This window comes from Pleuronectes platessa, chromosome 22 (genome assembly GCF_947347685.1).
Source record: "Pleuronectes platessa chromosome 22, fPlePla1.1, whole genome shotgun sequence".
NCBI lineage: Eukaryota > Metazoa > Chordata > Actinopteri > Pleuronectiformes > Pleuronectidae > Pleuronectes > Pleuronectes platessa.
In genome coordinates this window covers 7238642-7258439 of record NC_070647.1, presented here as the reverse complement: position 1 = coordinate 7258439, position 19798 = coordinate 7238642, and the positions used below count along the sequence as shown (strand labels likewise).

The window sequence follows — 19798 nt, the reverse complement described above, 5'->3', positions numbered from 1 at the left end:
TTGCTGTCATCTATAAACTCATTCCATACTGTTTATTATGATGCTTGCATGGGTGGTGAAAGAGGTTAGTGGTGTTTAAGTCTGATCTGCAGCAGAAGTTGCCTTGCTTTTAGATATGATTTTCTTGTAGGATTAAATACAAATTAAAAATTGTCTTCTTCCCAGAGAAGCAACAGCGGATATTTTTACATTTGGTCTACCCTTACCTTAACCCCCCTGTACGGAAAACAGACACAGTTACTGAACTTTAGAGGTGGCATTAAGTGGATTACGAGGTTAGCTGATTCTCATGCTAAGTTTATAATCACATACAGGCTGTAGCTGCAGCGAGAGGTTTTTAAACATGTCCTCTAGCTCTCTGCAAGAGAGCAGTGGTGATTCATAGCATTGATGGTAGCAGCAGTTGTACTGTTACCATTGCAGTAGGGATAGAAAAAGAGAAAACGATAGTATTAATGGCAGCACCAGTTGTCATAAAAACAGATATCTGATTGTCTTACCAAGTGTTGGGTCGTACTCCCAGATGAAGCGTCTGGTTAGAAATCTCACCACCAAAGCTGTAGAGAACAACAGATAAAAACATGTTGAGGTAAATCGTTGTGCTGATTATCAGGTTTCGGGCCTAATATGACATCCACTACTTCAACAGCTAATCAGCTATGGATAAGGTCCCAAGAGGCCACAAGATCCAAAGCCCTTCATCAGACTTTTCATCTAAATGCTAATTTGAGCCGTTCCACATCATTAAGGCAGAGTTCAAACAGCCTTCAGGATGAAGCATCGGCTCTCAAAGTTCATCATCAGCTGCATCTCTCATATGGGCTATTTAGTCTGCCCTTTACAACATCACCCTTCATCACCAATAAAAAAAACAAAAAACATCCCCAGCAGGTCAGTGACTCACTCTCTTAATGGCTTACCGTCAGCAAGTAATCTGCCGCATGGAAATTTTTATTTCCTTCATTTGACAGAATTGGGAAGCCTCTGCCTGTGTGTTGATCACACAGAGCTACAAACCAGTGTGTTTGCTGTTGTGTGTGACGACCTGTTATCACCACTTTGAAATGTGGTTCTAGGATGGTGATGCAAAAGGTTTTAGGGAAGTCTTGAAGATTTACAACACTAAAAATAAATCACCACCCATTCAAGATGTGACCAAAACAAAATTTGGATTACACTCTGATTTTTCTTATCATTACACTCACACCCCCCATGGTGTCTGTTGCCTTATTAGAGTGAATACTGATTTAATATCCACACTATTGTTTACCTGTGTATTATTTTTCCCCCTTCCGCTCTTTTTAAGTCGCTAACTACTCCTGTATCCTTCAACCAATTTCAATAATTTAAATATGAAGACATTTAGCTGACTCAGGAAGTTTCTGCTTTAATGTTTCTTTTAACTTCTCATATTTTTTTTAATATTCACCTTTACTGCAATTTTCAGATTTATAAAGTGTCTATGGGAGGCCTCTGTGGGACTTCTATGACGCATGACACTGCATGTGTTTTGTTTTATGTTGTTAATATTGTGAGAGAAATTCACAAGAGTTAAGTGGCAAACAATTACAAGTATCTTACTGTGAAGAAGAAATGGAACCCTAGTGGATTAGAAAAAGTCACTGAAGAATGAAAATGGGCAGGATCCAAATGCTTACATAACTGTTTGTCTTCTCCAAAGAATGATCCTGCACATTTGGCGTAGGCGACAAAATCAGTAAAGCATTAAAGACCGGCAGAGCCTGTCAGTTCACATGCATATTTATCCAATTATGATTTAATTTAGTAGTTGAGCTCAAAAATTATATATGTGATGGTGAACCAGCTAATTCTGCCTCTTTATTTTGGTGGTATAAACGCTGCAACTTTCGGCGCAATGTTATTATGTGCATTGAACTTCTGGGCTTGGATCATAAGTAGCCATGAACGTGCTCAACAGGCAATGGGAAAGGTGTCAATTGGATTGTTTTTATCGCAGGTTTCCATGCATTTAAATTCTTGCATTTACCTTTACATTTGTGTCTAAAAGTTGTACAGGCAGGAGCATTTCCTCCTCAACAGGACAAGGAACCACACTTTTTTAAAATCTTTAATTGAATTAACACCATGACTTTTTCAGTCCCATACAAGAGCATTTCTTTGGGGCATTTGGTCAGTTGTTTGCTAAGACACATCAACAAGCGACTGTTCACACTTCCAATCCACTTCTCTACAGGAGTTGTCATGTGCCTGAATGACTCCCAATGGGCCCGAGTGGTCCACTTGAGGCAAGGCAGGTATCTGTGTCTTCTTGATCTTATTGAGCTGCAGCTTATGGAAATGAAACAATGGAGAAAGAGGTCTGCCATTGAACTTGGGGAGAAACCATCCATCTTGTTTGAGCCTGTCTTTGCTTATAATTAGCCACAATAAACAATGGGAGGAAACCAATTATCTCAGCCGGAGCGTCTCTGCCACGTTTCATTACTTTTCTAAAGAACTCAAGTCCAGTATTTGAGCTCACGTCAGTGGTTGATGATTCAATTTGTCATTTGTATGAATGGGGTAGCTACAGAGAACTTGACCCTGGTTTCGTTGTTTTACGTATTTTCTGTTGCAGAAGTCAGGTACCCGTTTCTTCTCTGACCACATTTACTTCTCTTGTTCGGTGCAGAATTTTTCCCACTGAGGTTATTTCGTGCCGTTTCTGCTACAGTGGCCTGGATTCCAGGTAGACAGAACAACCAATGGGGTGTGCAGTCCTTTCCTCATTAGAGGTAACTGTATCTCCTGCTTTTCACTGCCACTGGAAAGAAATGTACACATGGAAGAAAGGAGCCTTTGTTATCGTGCGTCAGTATGAGCATTGTGGCCCAGATTCACTAAAGGTTTGCACAAGGAATAGTGTGCTCTGAGCTGACCAGATAACAAAGACAGGCAAATGTGTGCAGTGAGAGGAAAGCTGAGATCGGTGCTGGTTAAGAAAGAAGAAGCCTCTTTGCATCTGTCAGTCAAACTGCTTCGAATTATTCAGTTTTGTTGTTCATTTTCCATTTTAATTGAAGGATTAGATTGAGAATTAGCTGAGCGTTGATAAAGGTTCTCCAATCTCAAATTTCAGATCAGGTGGCACAACTGTAGCTCACCTGGTTAAGCAGCAGCCCATCATCCCAGCTCTGTCTGTCTGTCCGTTAAAGGCAAAACAGCTATAAGAATTATTAAACCCAGACCTAAACCCCAAATCAAATCAAATCAAATCACACGTCGTTCCATTGCACTAACTTGCTGAATGAAGTGAAAAAAACAAACATACAATCAGTAATAGATTTAGAAGATTCTGACCAAACACTGTACGCTAACCCTAATGCCTGTGTTGAGGTAATGATAGTGTTCCCCAACCCTAAAGGGATTGTGTGATATATTTTTAATATTCTAAATATTTTCAATAATTGTCTTAAGTTGCATTAATCAATGTTTTTATGTCAACTATGGATGAAATTACCTTTCAGCTGATTCTTTCATCAACTCTTATCAACAGCACAGACAAAGTTAGCAGTTAGCCAATACAAATAAATTGTATGTAGCAGCTAAATAGCCACATTTTCTTCAGCACTTGAAGGAAAGCAATACGAAGCTACATTTCAGACTTACTTTTGCCAAGTAGCCAGAAACACAACTCGGGGTCAATGGTAATCTTACTGTATGTCAGGTGGAATACACATTGAGTAGGTCATTGTTTTCCAACTCGTTGTTGGTTTAATCACTGACTCCTCCAGTCCACATGCTGAAGTGTCCTTGGGCAGGTACACTATGTGTTAGACCAGACCTACTTAGACTAAAGCAGCTAAACCACATACTGCATTGAGACAGAATGTAGTCATTGCTCATGAATTCAGCTTTTTAATTGTTAGAGAGAGAAGTGTCCGGATTTTCTCCCATGTTGATGTTGAATGGTTTTATAGTTTGGCAAGCCTCTTTAATGTTGAGGAAGCAGTGGGCAATACAGTATGAGCAGGGTGGCTGAAGAGATGTTCTGACAATCACCTGCACTGACAGGTCTCCTGTGACCACAGACACCATGTGCAGTAACAGATTTTCTCACCTGAAAACTGACAGATGTTGTTTATTCCCTGATTTCTTCTTCCTCTCATACAGTGTAGTGCTTACAGAATTACCTGCAGTGTTAATTGCAGCTGGTCTTATATATAATATATTGCATCTGACAAAATCAATACCCTGTTGCCTTCTAGACGAATAGACCTAATATAGTGTTACTCTCATTCTCAACCTGCAAACTGGATTTTCACAGCTTGACATTCCCCCAAAAATACTGTAGCTGAAGACTGAGCCGAAAAAGACTGATCCGATTTTATCAAATTTATCAAACAATCCCGACTTCAAAAGGCTGCTGTGAGTGAACGGATTGTTCAGTGCCAAGTTCTCAGATTTATGTCAAACACATCATTCACGGGAGGTGTTTGCCAAAAGCAGCTTTTGTCCAAAGTGACCTAATCACATTAGCGGCAGAATGTTGGACTGATTGCAAATAAAGCAAGAGCAATTAGCAGCGCCCATGGCCCTTCTCTGATCTGGCTTAGTGTTACTCATTGAACAGTCTCTATTGATTCCCCACGGCCATTAGAAGGACACCCACAGCTCTTTGGTCACTTTGTCCACAATAACACCTCTTTGCTTGCTGGCAAATTGGTCTTTCCCAGTGCTGTGCAGCTGCAGCCAAGTTCTGTACCTATTGTGTTCATGTCCTGTCAGGTCATGTCATACAGGCCAGTTGTGCTGATGAAACTCGAGTGGGAATAGTTTGACTGAGACTGGCTGAAAAATCTGCTGGCAGAATTAAAAAGTGTCGGTACTCTATGTGGAGGTAAAAGACTAAATATTTGGTCCTGAATCAGATTTTAACATCTGTTTTACTTATTTGTATTTTGGGGGAAAAAGCATTTTAGTAAAACTAAGCCAAACTGCAGTAACACTGTAGTGCACTATTGGTTCCTGCACAATCTGTGGATTTTTTGCATCACTGAAAGTATGTCTGAAGAGCTCTGGAGTCATGATTAGATGGTCACCTTGTTTGCAGAACGTGCAGAAGGAAATCACTGAAAGGTTGGGGGAAATGCTTGCTAATAACTTATCAGTAATGTAAAGTGTTACCCACTTTTGTTAAAACACTTCACATTGTTGTGTGTCTGCTGTGCTCATTTGCTCATTTAAGAAAAAATGAGTCACACAATAACATAATTAGCTTATTTAAAATCCTGGAGATAAACTGGTTGTATAACACTTCTAGTAGAAGAAACACGACAGACTCCATCCAAACTGCTTTTGTGTTTTATGTTTCTAGTTGTGGGGCTCATTGCAAAATTATTGTCACCACCTTCATGGAGTAGCTTTGCAGCAGTTTTGTTCATGTTCACATCTCTCATGAACTAGTTCAAAGTTCAGTTCGTACAAGTATACATGAATAGTTCACGTTCATAGCTCACCATTTAAAATCTGAAATAGTTCATAGTTCACCTCATATCATAGTTTTAAGGTGGAAAGTGAGGCGCCTGGCTGTCCACACCGGACGCGCATTTCTAAGCACAGGTCAGCCCGCGATTCTGCTTTCTCTGCTGGTTGTTTAATGTAACCCGTTCAATGTACTGGTTTGGGGGTATACGATGATGGTCTTCATAGCCCCCCCCCCCCTCTCTTTATCTGTATGGCTGCTTGTGTGGCTGTAGTGGATGGGCAGGGGGACATTTAATTATGTGATAGGGAAAATTGGGGAAATTAAAACTCCAGGAGAACAGAAGGGGAATACAAAGTATGTGATACATATTTGATCATTTATATCATATGTCATTAATATCGTTTAAAATCATTTCTTAGTTTGTTTCCGCTCGCCGCGATATAATAGCGGAATTAATAGACTCGACGCCGAAATCATTGGTGCAGGGCGTGAGCAACCCTTGACGCAGCGCAGTGCATCGCAGCCGATGTGAACCGCACAAAGGTTTAACAGGGGGGTGGATAGGAGGCGCTTGGATTTCCTTGGCGCTGGGCGGCGCGGCGCTTCCTCGCCCCGGTGTAAACCCGTCTTTAGACAGCGTCTCTCCTCAGGAGAAGGAAAACATTCCGTAACGTTTTAGCTAGACCTCAGATAATATGAACGTGTTCACCGTTCAAATTCATTATTTGTCATTGTAAAGTAAATTAGTTGCTTGACTTACTTATACTGTTTTGACTGAAAGCCGTCAGTGGCTTCATAAATAACTATCTCTATTAAGAACATGAGAGCTCAGAAATATTAATAAATTATTCGTGGCATTAGCTCTTCGGCAAGACCTCGGGAAAAGTCCACGTAGTTGTACATGGCGCTCAGAAGTGCTGAATGATGTCCTCAGAGCCGCTGTAAATTTGCTCCTCTGCTATCGGCGAACACTGTTTGTCTCATGTTTTTACGTGAATAGAAGAGAGGTGAATCATTAACCAGACGAGCAGTTTCTGGGCTTTTATTGCATTTCTGTCCGAAGAAATGCAGACGATTGCTGCCCTGCGGTTCTGTTGGCAGACACAAAGCTGCAATTTCCAAACGACGTGGCCCCAAATGCTTGTAAAGGGCCAAAGCGTTAAGAAATACGATGTTTCGAGGAGTTCTCCAACATTTAATCGTTTCTGTAAATATGCTCCACATCTTATCCTTTACTCTGCAAAACACCATTGACAGTTTTGTTCCAATTATCTGAAGTAGTTTGGGAGGGAGAGACTCATTACTGGCTATGAAATTACTACTTTTGCTGCAGGCCCTCATCTCTAATCAATATCTCTAGCAGTTATTACCAGCTGTTGAGAACAGTTTGATAGATTTCACAGCTTTTTGCCGTGATTATTGATATATGATTTCCTCGCAATCCACTCAGCAGTTTAACAAGGACTGGAAAAAAGGACGACACTTCAAAGTGCGGCAGTTTTGAAGAGCTTATTTTGTCAAAGCTCAGACATTATTTCTGAACATCTGTTTAACTTAAGAGTTTACACAAGGAATAAATCACTTCCAGTGAAGATTAACTTAAGTTTTGTGAATAAAGTACAGACACAGGCTGACGAGGAAAGATGGAAAACGGGTTCCCGTTTGTTGCCACAAGAGTTCACACAGATATCCTCAACTTTTTTATTAATGTTACGGACACAGATTCTTAAAGTAATGTGATACATTTTAAGTAACAATGGCATAAGCATTCTTCTTTTCCCCCATAGTCTGTCTCACTATATAGATGGAAACACATTTTCAGCTTCTAAATGATATACAACCTGGGTTCGCCTTTTAAATGCCAGGTTTTTGTCATTGGTAAAAATGTATCTGCAAGAATATGGGATTGTTTCTTCACACACTGAGACGTGAATATCCTGATGACAGAAGCAGGCAAACAAACTAGCTACAAAAGCACAAAAACTTCCTGAACAGAAGGTCACACTACTTTGCTCAGTATCAGAGCTTTCCCAGAGTTCCTGTCACCACTAGCCTCTCCCTGGGGCACGTCTGCATCCCAGACTACCAATACCATGTCTCTCTGGGACTGCTTGATAGACAAAAGTGACATTTCTCATAAGGAAATAAGTACATATCCCTTTGGAACAAGGACTTTTGGAAGGTCCTGCTGTACCAGGGGAAAATATTTCATCTCTGTCTTCTGCCAAATATAAATTAGATCTGGCCCGATATCTCACCATGTCAGTCCCTTTCCAGATCAGAGTGCAGCTCACCAGTCAGGCTCCATTTATATTTATTCTAGGATTTTAACCAATAACCTATGAGAAGGGGTGTGGGAAGTATGAAGTGAGGAAAGTAACAATAACACACAAGGCAACAGTAAACATATCCACTCTGACAGGGGACTGCGTCACTGTCTGGGCCAATCAGGGACAATATTTAACTTTGTGCAGTGAGCTGAGTTAAAGGGGAATGCTGTGTTGAGCCAAACATCGCCTTTGAACAAGACATATCTGATAACGCACAGGTCAAAGAACTGACTCAAACATCTGACCAACCTTTTAGCACCTTTTTAGGATAATTAAAAAAACTATAACTGAGCTTTGACGAGAAAATTAGGATGAAATTATGTCCTCAATTTTAAATTGAGTCCACCAACCCCTTTTCATGAAAGCTGAATAGTTGAGAGATATATATATATATATTATCTCAGAAGTTATCAAAGCCCTACGACAAAGAAATGTTATTGAAGCTTGATATTCTAAAGTTTAACCATAAACTTTATTATAAATAACTGTAAAAAAAGAAATACAACCAGATGTATAGAGCTGGAATTACGAAAATAAACATATAAACGTATAAAAATGTAAACATAAATTAACGTTGTTTCTGCATTGTATATTCTGTAAAATAAAAAATATAATATTGTTGTATATTGGTAAAGATACACCAATGCAAATGTGTAAATTACTCGTTATTGGCCAAATGATAACCCGGCCGGGCTCTTGCTGGAAACATGAAAACAATTCATGGAGCTTTCACTAGATGAGAAATTTATAATTAATAGTCTGATAAGAAGGTGTTTTTTCACAAAGACAAATTGCAAGTGGTTAATCTGCCACTGTAATCATCATAAATTATATATTACTTGTGTGAAAACGGAAAACTTGACAACTGCAGGGAGAGATGGTAGGCAGAGCTATCTACTTGGCTCTTTGTTGGTCTGAGTGATGTTTTTTAGCTTCATCTGATATTCTAACTGGTCCAAAACTAAAAATTGCTCACTTGAAATGCATGATGTCAACATTGGAGGGAAACTGATTGTTTTCTGTAGCTTAATTCAGTTCGCCCTGCTTAATATCATTGTTTTCAGGCTTCTGTCTGATGCTGGCACACAGCCTGGCATTTAAATTAGTTGTGCAGTACACCAGTGGTTCCCAAACTTTTTACAGTCTCGTACCCCTTCAGACATTCAATCTCCAGCTACGTACCCCCCCCGACGCACGTATACAGCCTATAACACTTGAAACTTTGAAATTGTCAGGGATTTCAGGACTTATAATAATCGGTAGATGACAAAATAATGTCATCTACGAAATTCTTAAGGATCAATTAATCGATTGATTAATTATGCCCATCCCTAGTTTTGAGTAACGGTCACTAACCTACCTGTAACTTTTTTTGACAGTGTAATTATTTTGCTGAATATGGGTATTTTTGGCAATGCGAGTTGGCTATTCAGACTATTTAATATTGCGCGATTATTTATAGCTCAGTTTGAAAATGTAATGGGCTTTTTCACTTTGAAAACGCAGATAAAATGTTCTCCCCACGTACCCCCTGAACCACTTCGCGTACCCCTTGGGGTACATGTACCCCAGTTTGGGAACCGAGGCAGTACACAAACACATAAAACACACTACCTTCCTCAAGAGATCCCATTTTGGCAGCTAGATTGGCTTTGCCAATTTCAAGCGATGTGCTCATTATAAATCAAACCACACTCAAACCATCATGCACTGCAGTGTTTTACTCTCCTGAGCTTCTGCCTGTTTCCTCTAATGCAAAGGGATTTGCTGCAATCCTGAGCAGTGTAATTAGAGGAGCTGGTATTGTTGGTAAGAGAAAGAAATTAGATCTTTAATAATGCTCATAATAATTCAGTCCTCATGGTGAACCTCCAAAAAATATCACCTGGATCTGCATTTGTCCTCAGCTCTACTCTGTGCTTCAGCATCTTTCAGTTCATTGTTTTTGTTTTCTGGCCAACAGCAGTAAACAACTTCAATCACAATGTCCGTTCAGCTGTTTCAATGGGAGCAGTGACTATGGAAAAAAACACTAATCAGAGTATGTTAACAAGATCAATCATTCAGAGTAAAGTGGTAAAAAAGCCAAACTGATTTACTGAAGTATAGAAAAAAGAGATGAGGTCAGATGAGTCATCCTTTCCCATATTCTTAACTAGCAAAAGTTTGTGGCAAACACAATATAGTTTTAGTTTGTAGAGAGTAGAGTCCAAAACAAAGCTAAAAGTAAGATAAATATTGGACATCAAATCATCAAGTTTCCCTGAGTCCAAATTAATTCTGCTCCATATCTGCTGGGGGATAAAACCATAGACTGTATGTAAAGATGGACGACGCGTCTTATCTTTCTCACACTATCCAGAACAGAAACCGAAATATCTTGGATATGAACGCTGCCGTTTCAGCTTTGAATCATGACATTTCACCTCATTTTTATAGCATGAAATACGTAATTCTAACCACACTTACCAGAAAAAATTTATCATATCTAATTACTTCTAAAACATTGGAGGGTTTAACTCATTTGAATTCGATTCCTCCAGTAATATGAGCACTCACATCTATTCAGTAACTACACAGAGGGGTGTCGAGATCTGACTCAACAATGAAGTTATTTTGGTCTCCAAAGCAGGTGACGCAATACCTCGTAGGAAGAAAATCAATTAGTTTTTGCTTCGCTGATTCACAAACGCAGTTGTCAGTTCATCCAGTTAAAAGAGCCACTCTGCCTCATACAGTATAAAAGCTTCAACTTTTCAATGCACCTCTAGTTGAATACACTTAGCCTTTGCACTACTAAGAGGCATGTCCCTTTGTTTGAGCACAACAAGTCACAGTATATATCGAGTTCACTTTGAATGACAGTAAAGGTCAAACAAACTCCCCTGCGCTCCACTTTGGACGAGATCCACAGGCTCACAATGGCAGCGAGGGGGGGGAGCCATTCTCCTTAGGGCCCCGCGGCTCAGCAAAATGGTACACCAGAGAGGCTTTGATTTCACATCTCTGAAGATGCAAAAGGACAAAAGCTTCCAGTTGTGGGGTTAGAATGGGAAGGGCGTGAGGATTCAGACACCGCATTCATCCCTTTAATTTAGTCTAACAATAGCACCACAGCGCTATTCATAAAGAGCCATGTGTGAGGCCGATGGGGGCTGTGGTTACGGGCATGAAGGTAAAGACGTGTACAAGGAAAAGCTGAGAGAAGGGGAAGTACCTCATTTAACCAATAAAACTGACAACCTGTGTATTATAGCATTCATACAAATATCTTGTCCACACTGTAGCAACTGTTAGCATGGTTGTTGAGCAAGAAAACACATCATTGTTTCCAACATTTTATCAGAACTGTTACTTGTATTTAAAGAGGGAGAATATGTGATCAAATACTGCCTCAGAAAACGATCTTTGATTCTGCTTTTTACTTTTTCTACAATATAGTAGAGGTATACACGCAAGTGATTCTGATAACCTTAACACACCAAGTGTTAAAGGAAATGTCGTGAATGTTTTTTTTCCCTGCGACCAACCAACTAATCACAACTTGATCAAGAATCTTATCATCAACTGACATTTGGTCGATTATTAGTGGCAGTCCTAAATCAGGTACTGTGTTAAGTGTATGCTCGGTCATGTGACTGTCAGGTGAACGTTCACAGTGGAAGTAGCTTTGCTTGATGCATATAACTGAGAAGCAGCAGAATCTTGAGTCTTTCTTTAAGGCAGTTGATTGGCATACTGGGAATTGCTAAAATTTTAACTTGGTAAGAAGAGCTGTACCACCCTCTGATTGGTAAATGCAGCTACCATATGCCAGTAAGCTTACCTTAGCATAAACACTGGAAGCAGGTGAGAAATGCTAGCCTGACTCCGGAAAGTACTCAAAATCCCTCACCAGGATGTCTAAAACACATTTATTAACATCTGTATCTATATATTTAATGGATTAATGCAAACATTTTACTGTGAAAGTAAGTTGCAGGATTATCAGTCTTATGTGGCAGACTATTTATTGTTCCACGTATTCCTTTAACACTCTTAACTTGCTTTGAACTTGCTTTGAATGAATCCTGTTTAACCGGCGCAACTAACCAACACACTTGGAACAGTGTCTCACTAGCTGCTGTCGCCCAGATGTGTAGGTGCATTTTTGAGGGGGCTCACATTCACTATTGTGTAGATTTGGCAGATCAAAGCTGCATAAAATACATCACGCATGGCATTTGACCAGCCAAGATAGATCTTAGTTTGCATTTTCTTAGACTGCCTTCTCTCACTGATGCCAGAAGGTAGTTATGGACTGAGAATCTAAGTCTCCTTTTATTAAGCCCAAAAGACATGCAGAATAAAGTTTTTAATTAAAACTGGATAATAAAAAAGAAAGCAGATGTCACTTAATGTAATTTTTAAAGAATGTGAGGAAACAGTGTAAATAAATCCAATATCACTGAATATTAATGAGCCAGAACCTCAGCCAATAAGCAGCTTCAGAAGCAATAGAAGAAAATACATAATGGATTAGCACTGCTAATCTCAAGAGAGTAAGTTTAAAGCAAGGAGGGAAATAACAGTGAAGTCGCACGCCAGTCGAGGACCGTGACGGAAGTCAAGTACCAAAAGTGGAGAACGAACAATATGCGGAGGCTGGGAGAGTTGGAGGTGTTGCTCTAAAAATAATTCAGCTGAAGAAAAAGGCCTTAACATTAAAGAATCCCACCTTAATGTGACATAATACTTTCCCTTTATGGGTCCACCATTTCATAGACGTGTGTTTCAAGAGGCGGCTGATTAATTGGTTTGCTCATATTAAACTGAGAAGAGGCACAGAACATTGGCTGGCAGGAACGTTACTCCAGAAATATCCTTTCTGGCAAAAGCCAATATTTGTTTAACCTTTGAGTGTGCATTGCGAAGGAGTGCCGTTGAATAGAAACACAGGAAGAGGTCTGACACTGAAGCAGTCAGATCGGCCTTCAGAGAGCTCAACAGATCAGGTGAATGACAGAGACTCACCTTGTGCCTCTCTGAGGACAAGGGGAAGCTCCAGGCAGCAGGTAATGTGTTCATTATATGAGGAAGTGGAGGAGGATGGAGAGGGACAATGAGGAATTTCATCTTCTCTGACAGTTTAGTGAAGCCTCAGAGCTTTTCCAAAAAGTCTTCATATAGCTGTGGGTATAGACTGTATATAAAGGTTTGGACAACATGTCTTCACTTCCAGAAACAGTTCCTGGTGATTTCTGAGTTGCTGATATTTTTGACTGTTGCCATCTAGACAGACAGACTCTGTAAATGTTTAATGATGATCAGCATGAGAAATCATTTTCAAAGTTTTCTGAGGAAATTCTTTGTACCACGGTTTTACAAATTCTTTTAAACACTTCTTTTGACAGCCCACCTCCCAAATATATTCCTGTGAGAAGAAGTCTTTAGTTTTTATAATGTTATTTTTACTAAACACGTGACCATGTTGAGTTTTTATTTGTTTGTACATAAAATACAGTCACTTGATCATTTCATGCTCACAACAAGACTAAATTAAAGTTGCTTTCCATGTCCATAATATGCAGATGAGTCAATTACTGAAAGAACAGAGACAAGTGATACAGCTGATTATCTGACACACGTAATGTGTCACATTGACGCACTCAGTTCCTTTTCCTTCATCTCAAGTCGGTCAGGTTGTATTTCGCCTTTGAACAAAATTAGAGATTTATGTGATTAACTCAATTCGATCAAATAGTAGGACAATGCTTAATCATTAGTTTGTCTCTTTTAAGGTTAACACATCATGCTAACACTTACAAACATCGTCTCTGTTTTAGTGGCAACATAGTGTGCACACTTGGCGCTGGAGAGTCAGTCATATGAATTGTTCTGAAAACTATGAGTTATTGAGGAACTCGTAGGCCGATAAATAAAACACCCCATCCTTTTATTCCAGACTTGGCCTGTGTTTTTTTTTTTTACTTTTGAGGAGTTTGGGAAAAAACACCCTGCGACAACGTTCTCGGCTATTTTTTCCTTGTGCCCGAATTCTGAATTATACCCACTTAAAAATAAATTTTCGTGACCAAAGATTTTTTTTATTATATAACTTTTTGAAGAAATAACCTCTGTGGGTTCATGTCTTTCCCATTCCGTCCTGAAAGTATTTCATCAAATCATTTTTCTTAATCTGTCTCTGGCAAAGATAACACACGCACATCCAAAGATTCCCACAGCATTAAATAAAAGTTTTTTTTTTTTTTATTTGGGAATTTCAGTTCTTTTCCATCACACTCCTTCATCAACCTCATCACTCATCCCCCACACAGAAATCCTATTCACAATCTGATGTTAATATAGTACTCACCTGGTCCTGGTTGAGCTGCTGCCAAGGCCTTATTTGACTTTTCACCCACACTGCAGCAAAAAGCTCTGAACTCTCAGCTCAAACCGAGCAAACAAGAACAATTTAAAATAATGAAGTCTTAGCTTAGTTTGGTAGTTTAAGTCTTATGTAACACACATTAGCTCATAAAAGTCGCTAAATGTTCTGTACAGTGGCCACACCCCTCACTGAACACATCACTCCAGTTGCTCTTAAAGCCACTTAAAAACCTTTTCAGATCTCTTATCTAAAAGAGTAGAACATACCTCTGACACTCTGATAAGAGCGTTTGCACCGCAGCTTAATGTAGCCACCGAATCGTACCTTACAGCTGCTCACAATGTCTGGCATGATATAGTTCAATCTGGGAAGGCAAAACAGGCAGCCAGCTTCACAGCTGTGGGCTCTCTCAGCTGTCAAAGGCCAAAGACGTGTCTGGAAACTTCCAGCAGCAGGATGAGCAACTGTCCCAGTGTCTCTACGTCCTGCTAATTGCTCATTGGCGCAGAGAAGGCAGCTATGCACAGAAAAGCCTGAAGGATGTGAAAGCCTGTCATTTATTTGATTACTCTCCGGGACTTTAATTTCCTGCTGCAGACATCACACAAAGTTGATTTTGGGAGCAGCATGATCACTGCAAAAGTGATTTGAGAGCGAGAGGTTGGCTGTGCCATGTTTCAACAGGAAGCCAGTTTCAAAGCTATTATCATGAGCTCACAAAGTAATGCTGTCAAAACCATTTAGAGACATGCTGCTATCTCGTTACATTGTCCTCTACATTGACGTTTTTTCTGTGCATTAAAAGGAATTAGAGATCCCCGATACAACACAGTTTTATCCAATCGACAATATTACAACATTACACCTCTAACTAAATAACAGGCTTGCTAAAACCTAACCCATCCTAGATGTATAGCCATCCTAGATTATCTGTGTTTTTGATGTAAATGACGAGGGCGGTTTTGACAGGAATTTTCAAGTCAGCTCAGCAGAGGCCATTTCTCTACATTGTTGTTTTTGGGATGCCTCCTTCAGGAGACTGTCTGCAGAGTGATTATTTTACCAACAGGGAGGTTGTGTTTTTGTCCTTGTTTGTTACCCACTCAATTTCGGAGTGCATCCAGGAATTTTTTTCACATTCTTTAACGTTGTGAAATAGGGCGTTACAATACATGAGAGTTTTATCTGTTGTACAGATATGTCTGTAAGATATGGTGGTGGGCAGAGAAGGTAGGGCAGAGTGCTAGTTACTGGTTGTAAATGTAAATGTCAGTTGTATTGCAAATTATAAAGAAAGCAAAATGAGAGAATACTTAACCTCACTGGAGTGTTACCTCACATGCTGCAGTGTCAAATCAAAGCCATTTTTATATTGATTAACTTCCTGGTCCTTTATAGCTGCCATGACATAACAGCGATTCGTCAACAGAAAAATGTAAATAAAGAGCACGGAGGTAAAGTTGGTGTAATTTGTTTCCCCTTCAGCAAAGCATTGGACAAGACCAGAACTTTTGATGTGACGGACAGGGGAAAAAGGCAGATCCAAGTGGTGATTTGACATCTGTTATCGCTCTTATGGTGAAAAGATTTTTTTTTTTCACATTGTCATTCCCCAGTATTGTCCCCAGCCTGTTTACATCATGTTCCAGACCACCCTGTGCATGAGACTGAATCATTGTCCCTTCCCACTTTTGGAAGTACAGGTTAACAGTTGTATTAATAACCCTAACACAGGGCACATGTTGGCCGCCTCCTTATTGTTCTGTTCTCTGGCTGAGGTAAGGTGCGACATTGGTTCTGCAAGAGGACAAAACGTTTTCCAACCCTTTTTTTCCAAAGCACACTGTATGTAGATGTTTTGTGTGCCAGTGTTTCTCAGAATAAACAGCCAGATTTTATTGATATATTTGATAAAAGTAGGGTCTTGACGAGCATTTAGTTGGTAATTTAATATCTTATTTGTATTTTAATTGAATTATAATTCATTAAAGTACATTTATCAAATTTAGGAGTTTAAAATAATATTAAGAGTTTTTGTGATTCAGCTTTTCAAGAGCTATATGTTGGTATTTTTCTTTTTGTTGCATTAATTGATTTTTGCCAACATTAGCATTTATTATGAGCTGTATTTATGTCCAGGATTACGCAAAAACTACTTAACCAATTTTACAGAAACTTGGTGGAAGGACGAGGTATAGCCATGTTTTGGAGCAGATCCAGGATTACATTTTTATCTTTAAATAATATTGCAAAATGGGACCTTTTTGACATTTCCTAAGAAATAATGCAAGGTGTTTGATGAAAAAATCTGACATATTTACGACACAATCAAGCTGTAATTTAGTGCAGCTTGATTGAATTTAAGGGGACTGTTGAGCCTTGCTAGTGGTATGCTCTCTACTTAATGCCATTGTATTGCTGTTCTCCAGCAATCTGGTTCTGAAGCTGCTTGATGCTCTGTTATGTTCATTAGCTAGCCGACTGCTGGTTGGTTGAGAGGAGGTAAGGGGCGTTCTAAGATAGACGCCTGCTGCGAATGAAGCACAACAGTAAAGATGCAGGCCATAAAACCAAAGCAAAGCAATCAGCTGGAGGGAACCTAGAACGTTTCATAGGGCTGAGCTATGTTAGCTGCAGATTGGCTATTATTCTCTGTTTGTTTATCAATTCAGGCCAAACCATTTAATTTCAGTGTGGTCATCTGTTCAGCTTTAATGACAGTGAATTTACTTTATCCATCAGTCTCCATAAATGTTTATATTCACATGTACAATTTGCACATGTACACGAAACTTTGCCAGCGAGTTCTTTAATTCTTGATATAAATCGTGTGTGCGTGCGTGTGTGTGCGTGCGCTTAGCAGAGTCCAAGTTGGAGATACAGTAATTGGACAAATTTATCTTATTTCCTGAACCCCAGTTTCCCCTCAGCTGAGTCAATAAACCAAAGGCTTCCAAGTGCCAGAGCAGCCACACGCAACTTAATACACTCTGCTCTTTGTGAGCGCTGGATCGCTCTGCAGGAGTCCAGGTCAGACCATCACAAAGAGCCCGTTTAACCCTCAAAGCCGCCAAGACACCCAGTGGCTCTTCTGCTACTCTTTTTGTTTTCTCCCTCAGCCAGCAGTGGGAACACAACAGCCTCTGGATGTGAATGATCACTATTTAAGCACATATAGACTGAACTCCAACTAAAACAAGTACCATTCGCATCCAAAATAAAGATGACAAAATTGGTGGATTTAGAACATAAATATTGTCCAAGCACTTAAAGTCTGAAGCTGTGAACAGAGAAGCTCCATCACGCAAAATGTTCAGTTAACTGAATGGTAACAGTTGATTTTGATTTAAACTAGTCAGGCTAGTGACATAGCTAATGGAATTGCAATATTAGTCAGGAAATCAGTCCACCACTTTTGTTCAGACTTAAATTATTTATCAGATAAATTCCTTGAAATTACAGAGATTCATGGTCCCAGAGGATGACTTTGGAAATCCCCTAACTTTTTCCTCCAGCACAAACATGAGATGGGCATTTTGAGTTGTATTGATAAAGGAAAAATACCTCCTACAATCAGAGTGCTCAGAAGATAAATCTTATGATTCTGAATGCCCTGAATTTTGTATCTGCAAAACCTTTAGTTTGCCTCATACTTCGGTTGAAGTATCTGCAGGTATATATAAATAGCATATATCCACAAGTGTAATCTGTTAAAAAACAAAAAAGGCATACAAGTATTCGTATATTGGACATCAAGTGGGAATCTAATTTACAGCCCAAGTCCAGATGTTTGCCATTGTGAAGAAATCCGATTAATTCGATTCTGTGGGCTTCCACTAAAGAGCTACATTTAGATGAGAGCTGTTCATTGTTCACTGAGGCAACATATAGCTTCAGAAGTGGAAATAACGACTACTCTTGTGCTGTGAGCGCAACAGGAGGCATGAAGGTGACAGGATAGCATCAGGAAAATCTGCTTAACTGCTTGAATCCGTTGTCCACGTGAAAATCCAATGTTAGGATGTAGTCAGTGTTGAAGGGTATTCCAGCAAGTAAGCAATGAGTTCATTATGAGGACTACACAAAAAGCAGGATTGAAATTAGACTTCTGACAGCCTCATTTGACTTAAGAAAATGTTCTGTTCCTCCATACTGCTGACTTAAGCCCAAACATCAGGTCAGGAGACAAAAACACGATTGAACTGTCTGGAAATCTGTTTTAAGTTGGACACTCCATCAGCCTTAGCCCCATTTATGACCTCAGTGACAGAGCGTTCCCAATACAGACCTTAAGGGAATAGTCGATTTGTCATGTTTGCAATACAAGTGGCATGGTCTACAGATCCAGCATCAGTCGACTGATCCAGTATCTCAGCAAAAACTGAATTTTTGTATGTATATTCACGGTCTCCAGGGATAGATCTTACTATATTTTGATCGCCTGACTTTTCTTCTAGCACCACCGTGAGGCTTATATCTGCGCAAGACCATAGTATCGAAATATTAAGATACACTTTTGTGAAAAAACATTTTTTTTTTTTACTTGGCAGACATTAGTGGCGTGGGGAATCATTAGGAGGTTTCCAACCATGATGGTTGTGGTCCACTGTACATAGCCGATTATATAATTTACTGGGTTTCTCACAAAATTGTTGCTGAGAACTTTCGTAATCAGCCATTCCCTGGGGGGCCCTTCTCTGTGTGGGGACCTACCCTGTTGGAACATCCCTGCGGCTTTGGTTTTGATTGAAATGTCTGATAAGTTGGTGAACATTTACGTCAGCATGTTAATAATGTCACTGTGAGCAACTTGGTGCCATAGTTTAGCTTAAAGCACCTCTATTCCTTAGCACAGCCTCACAGAGCTGGTAGCTTGGCTGCAGGCTTTTAGCCTTTTGTCAGCAAGCTATGTATTCAAAGGTACTTTGATCATAGCACAGATGTCTGCCGTCCACTGAATGATAAAATACAGTATTTTTTTGCCTCGGGTGAAACCAGTTCTAATACAGACTATATTCTACTTTTCTTCTCTGGTCAAACATCAGGTCAGCTGTGGCAAGCAAGTGCACAGTCTGTGGATATTCTGGATTTAGACACTTGTGTTGCTTCGATGAAAGGTGTTATCACACAAGGCAGAAAGCAGTTATCTGATCATAGAAATACCTTGGAGGATACAACCCATGGTCAGATAACAGGCGGAATATTGACTTTTCCCCCTAAGGTTATTTTCAGGAAAGCTGTGTAACTGAACTGTGGAGTATAGCATGCAGAGACGACCAATGTAGCTTTATCGGCCCCGGACTTTAAACCTGTACCGAAAGTGTAATGTTCTGAACTCGCAACTGGTTATCTGCTATTATATTTAGCTAAATATCACTAGCTGCGATTGTTTTGAGTTATGGTTTGACTGCGGTTGTATCAGATTGGAAAAGAACGTGTTCTCATGGGTTTTCCAATTCAATAATCATCACAGAGGTTTCAAAGAAACGAGCATTGACAGTGCCTGAAGCCTGACCAATAACAATAATCAACCAATTCTGTCATTGCAAATGAGAACATGAGGCTGGCTACAGAACAGGGAAGTCACTGTAAAAACTGAGTGTGTGTTAAAAAAGAAAAGCTGCAGATTGATACTTCACGGACTCC

At 39.7% G+C, this 19798-nt stretch overlaps 1 protein-coding gene across 2 annotated transcripts in view; it reads right to left on the bottom strand.

The window, feature by feature from the left end:
• The window catches only part of rerg (RAS-like, estrogen-regulated, growth inhibitor), a 34263-nt gene that overhangs the window by 7017 nt on the left and 7448 nt on the right, over positions 1–19798 (bottom strand). Inside the window, exons 1-2 of one of the 2 annotated variants that reach the window (XM_053414847.1) lie at positions 14419–14571; positions 501–557 (exon numbers count right to left, since the gene is read on the bottom strand). In XM_053414847.1, coding sequence (XP_053270822.1) covers positions 501–557; positions 14419–14503 — 142 coding nt within the window. In that variant the 5' untranslated portion in view covers positions 14504–14571. Of the gene's footprint in view, positions 1–500; positions 558–14418; positions 14572–19798 lie in introns of those variants that run through there. The other variant, XM_053414848.1, reaches the window with a different exon arrangement.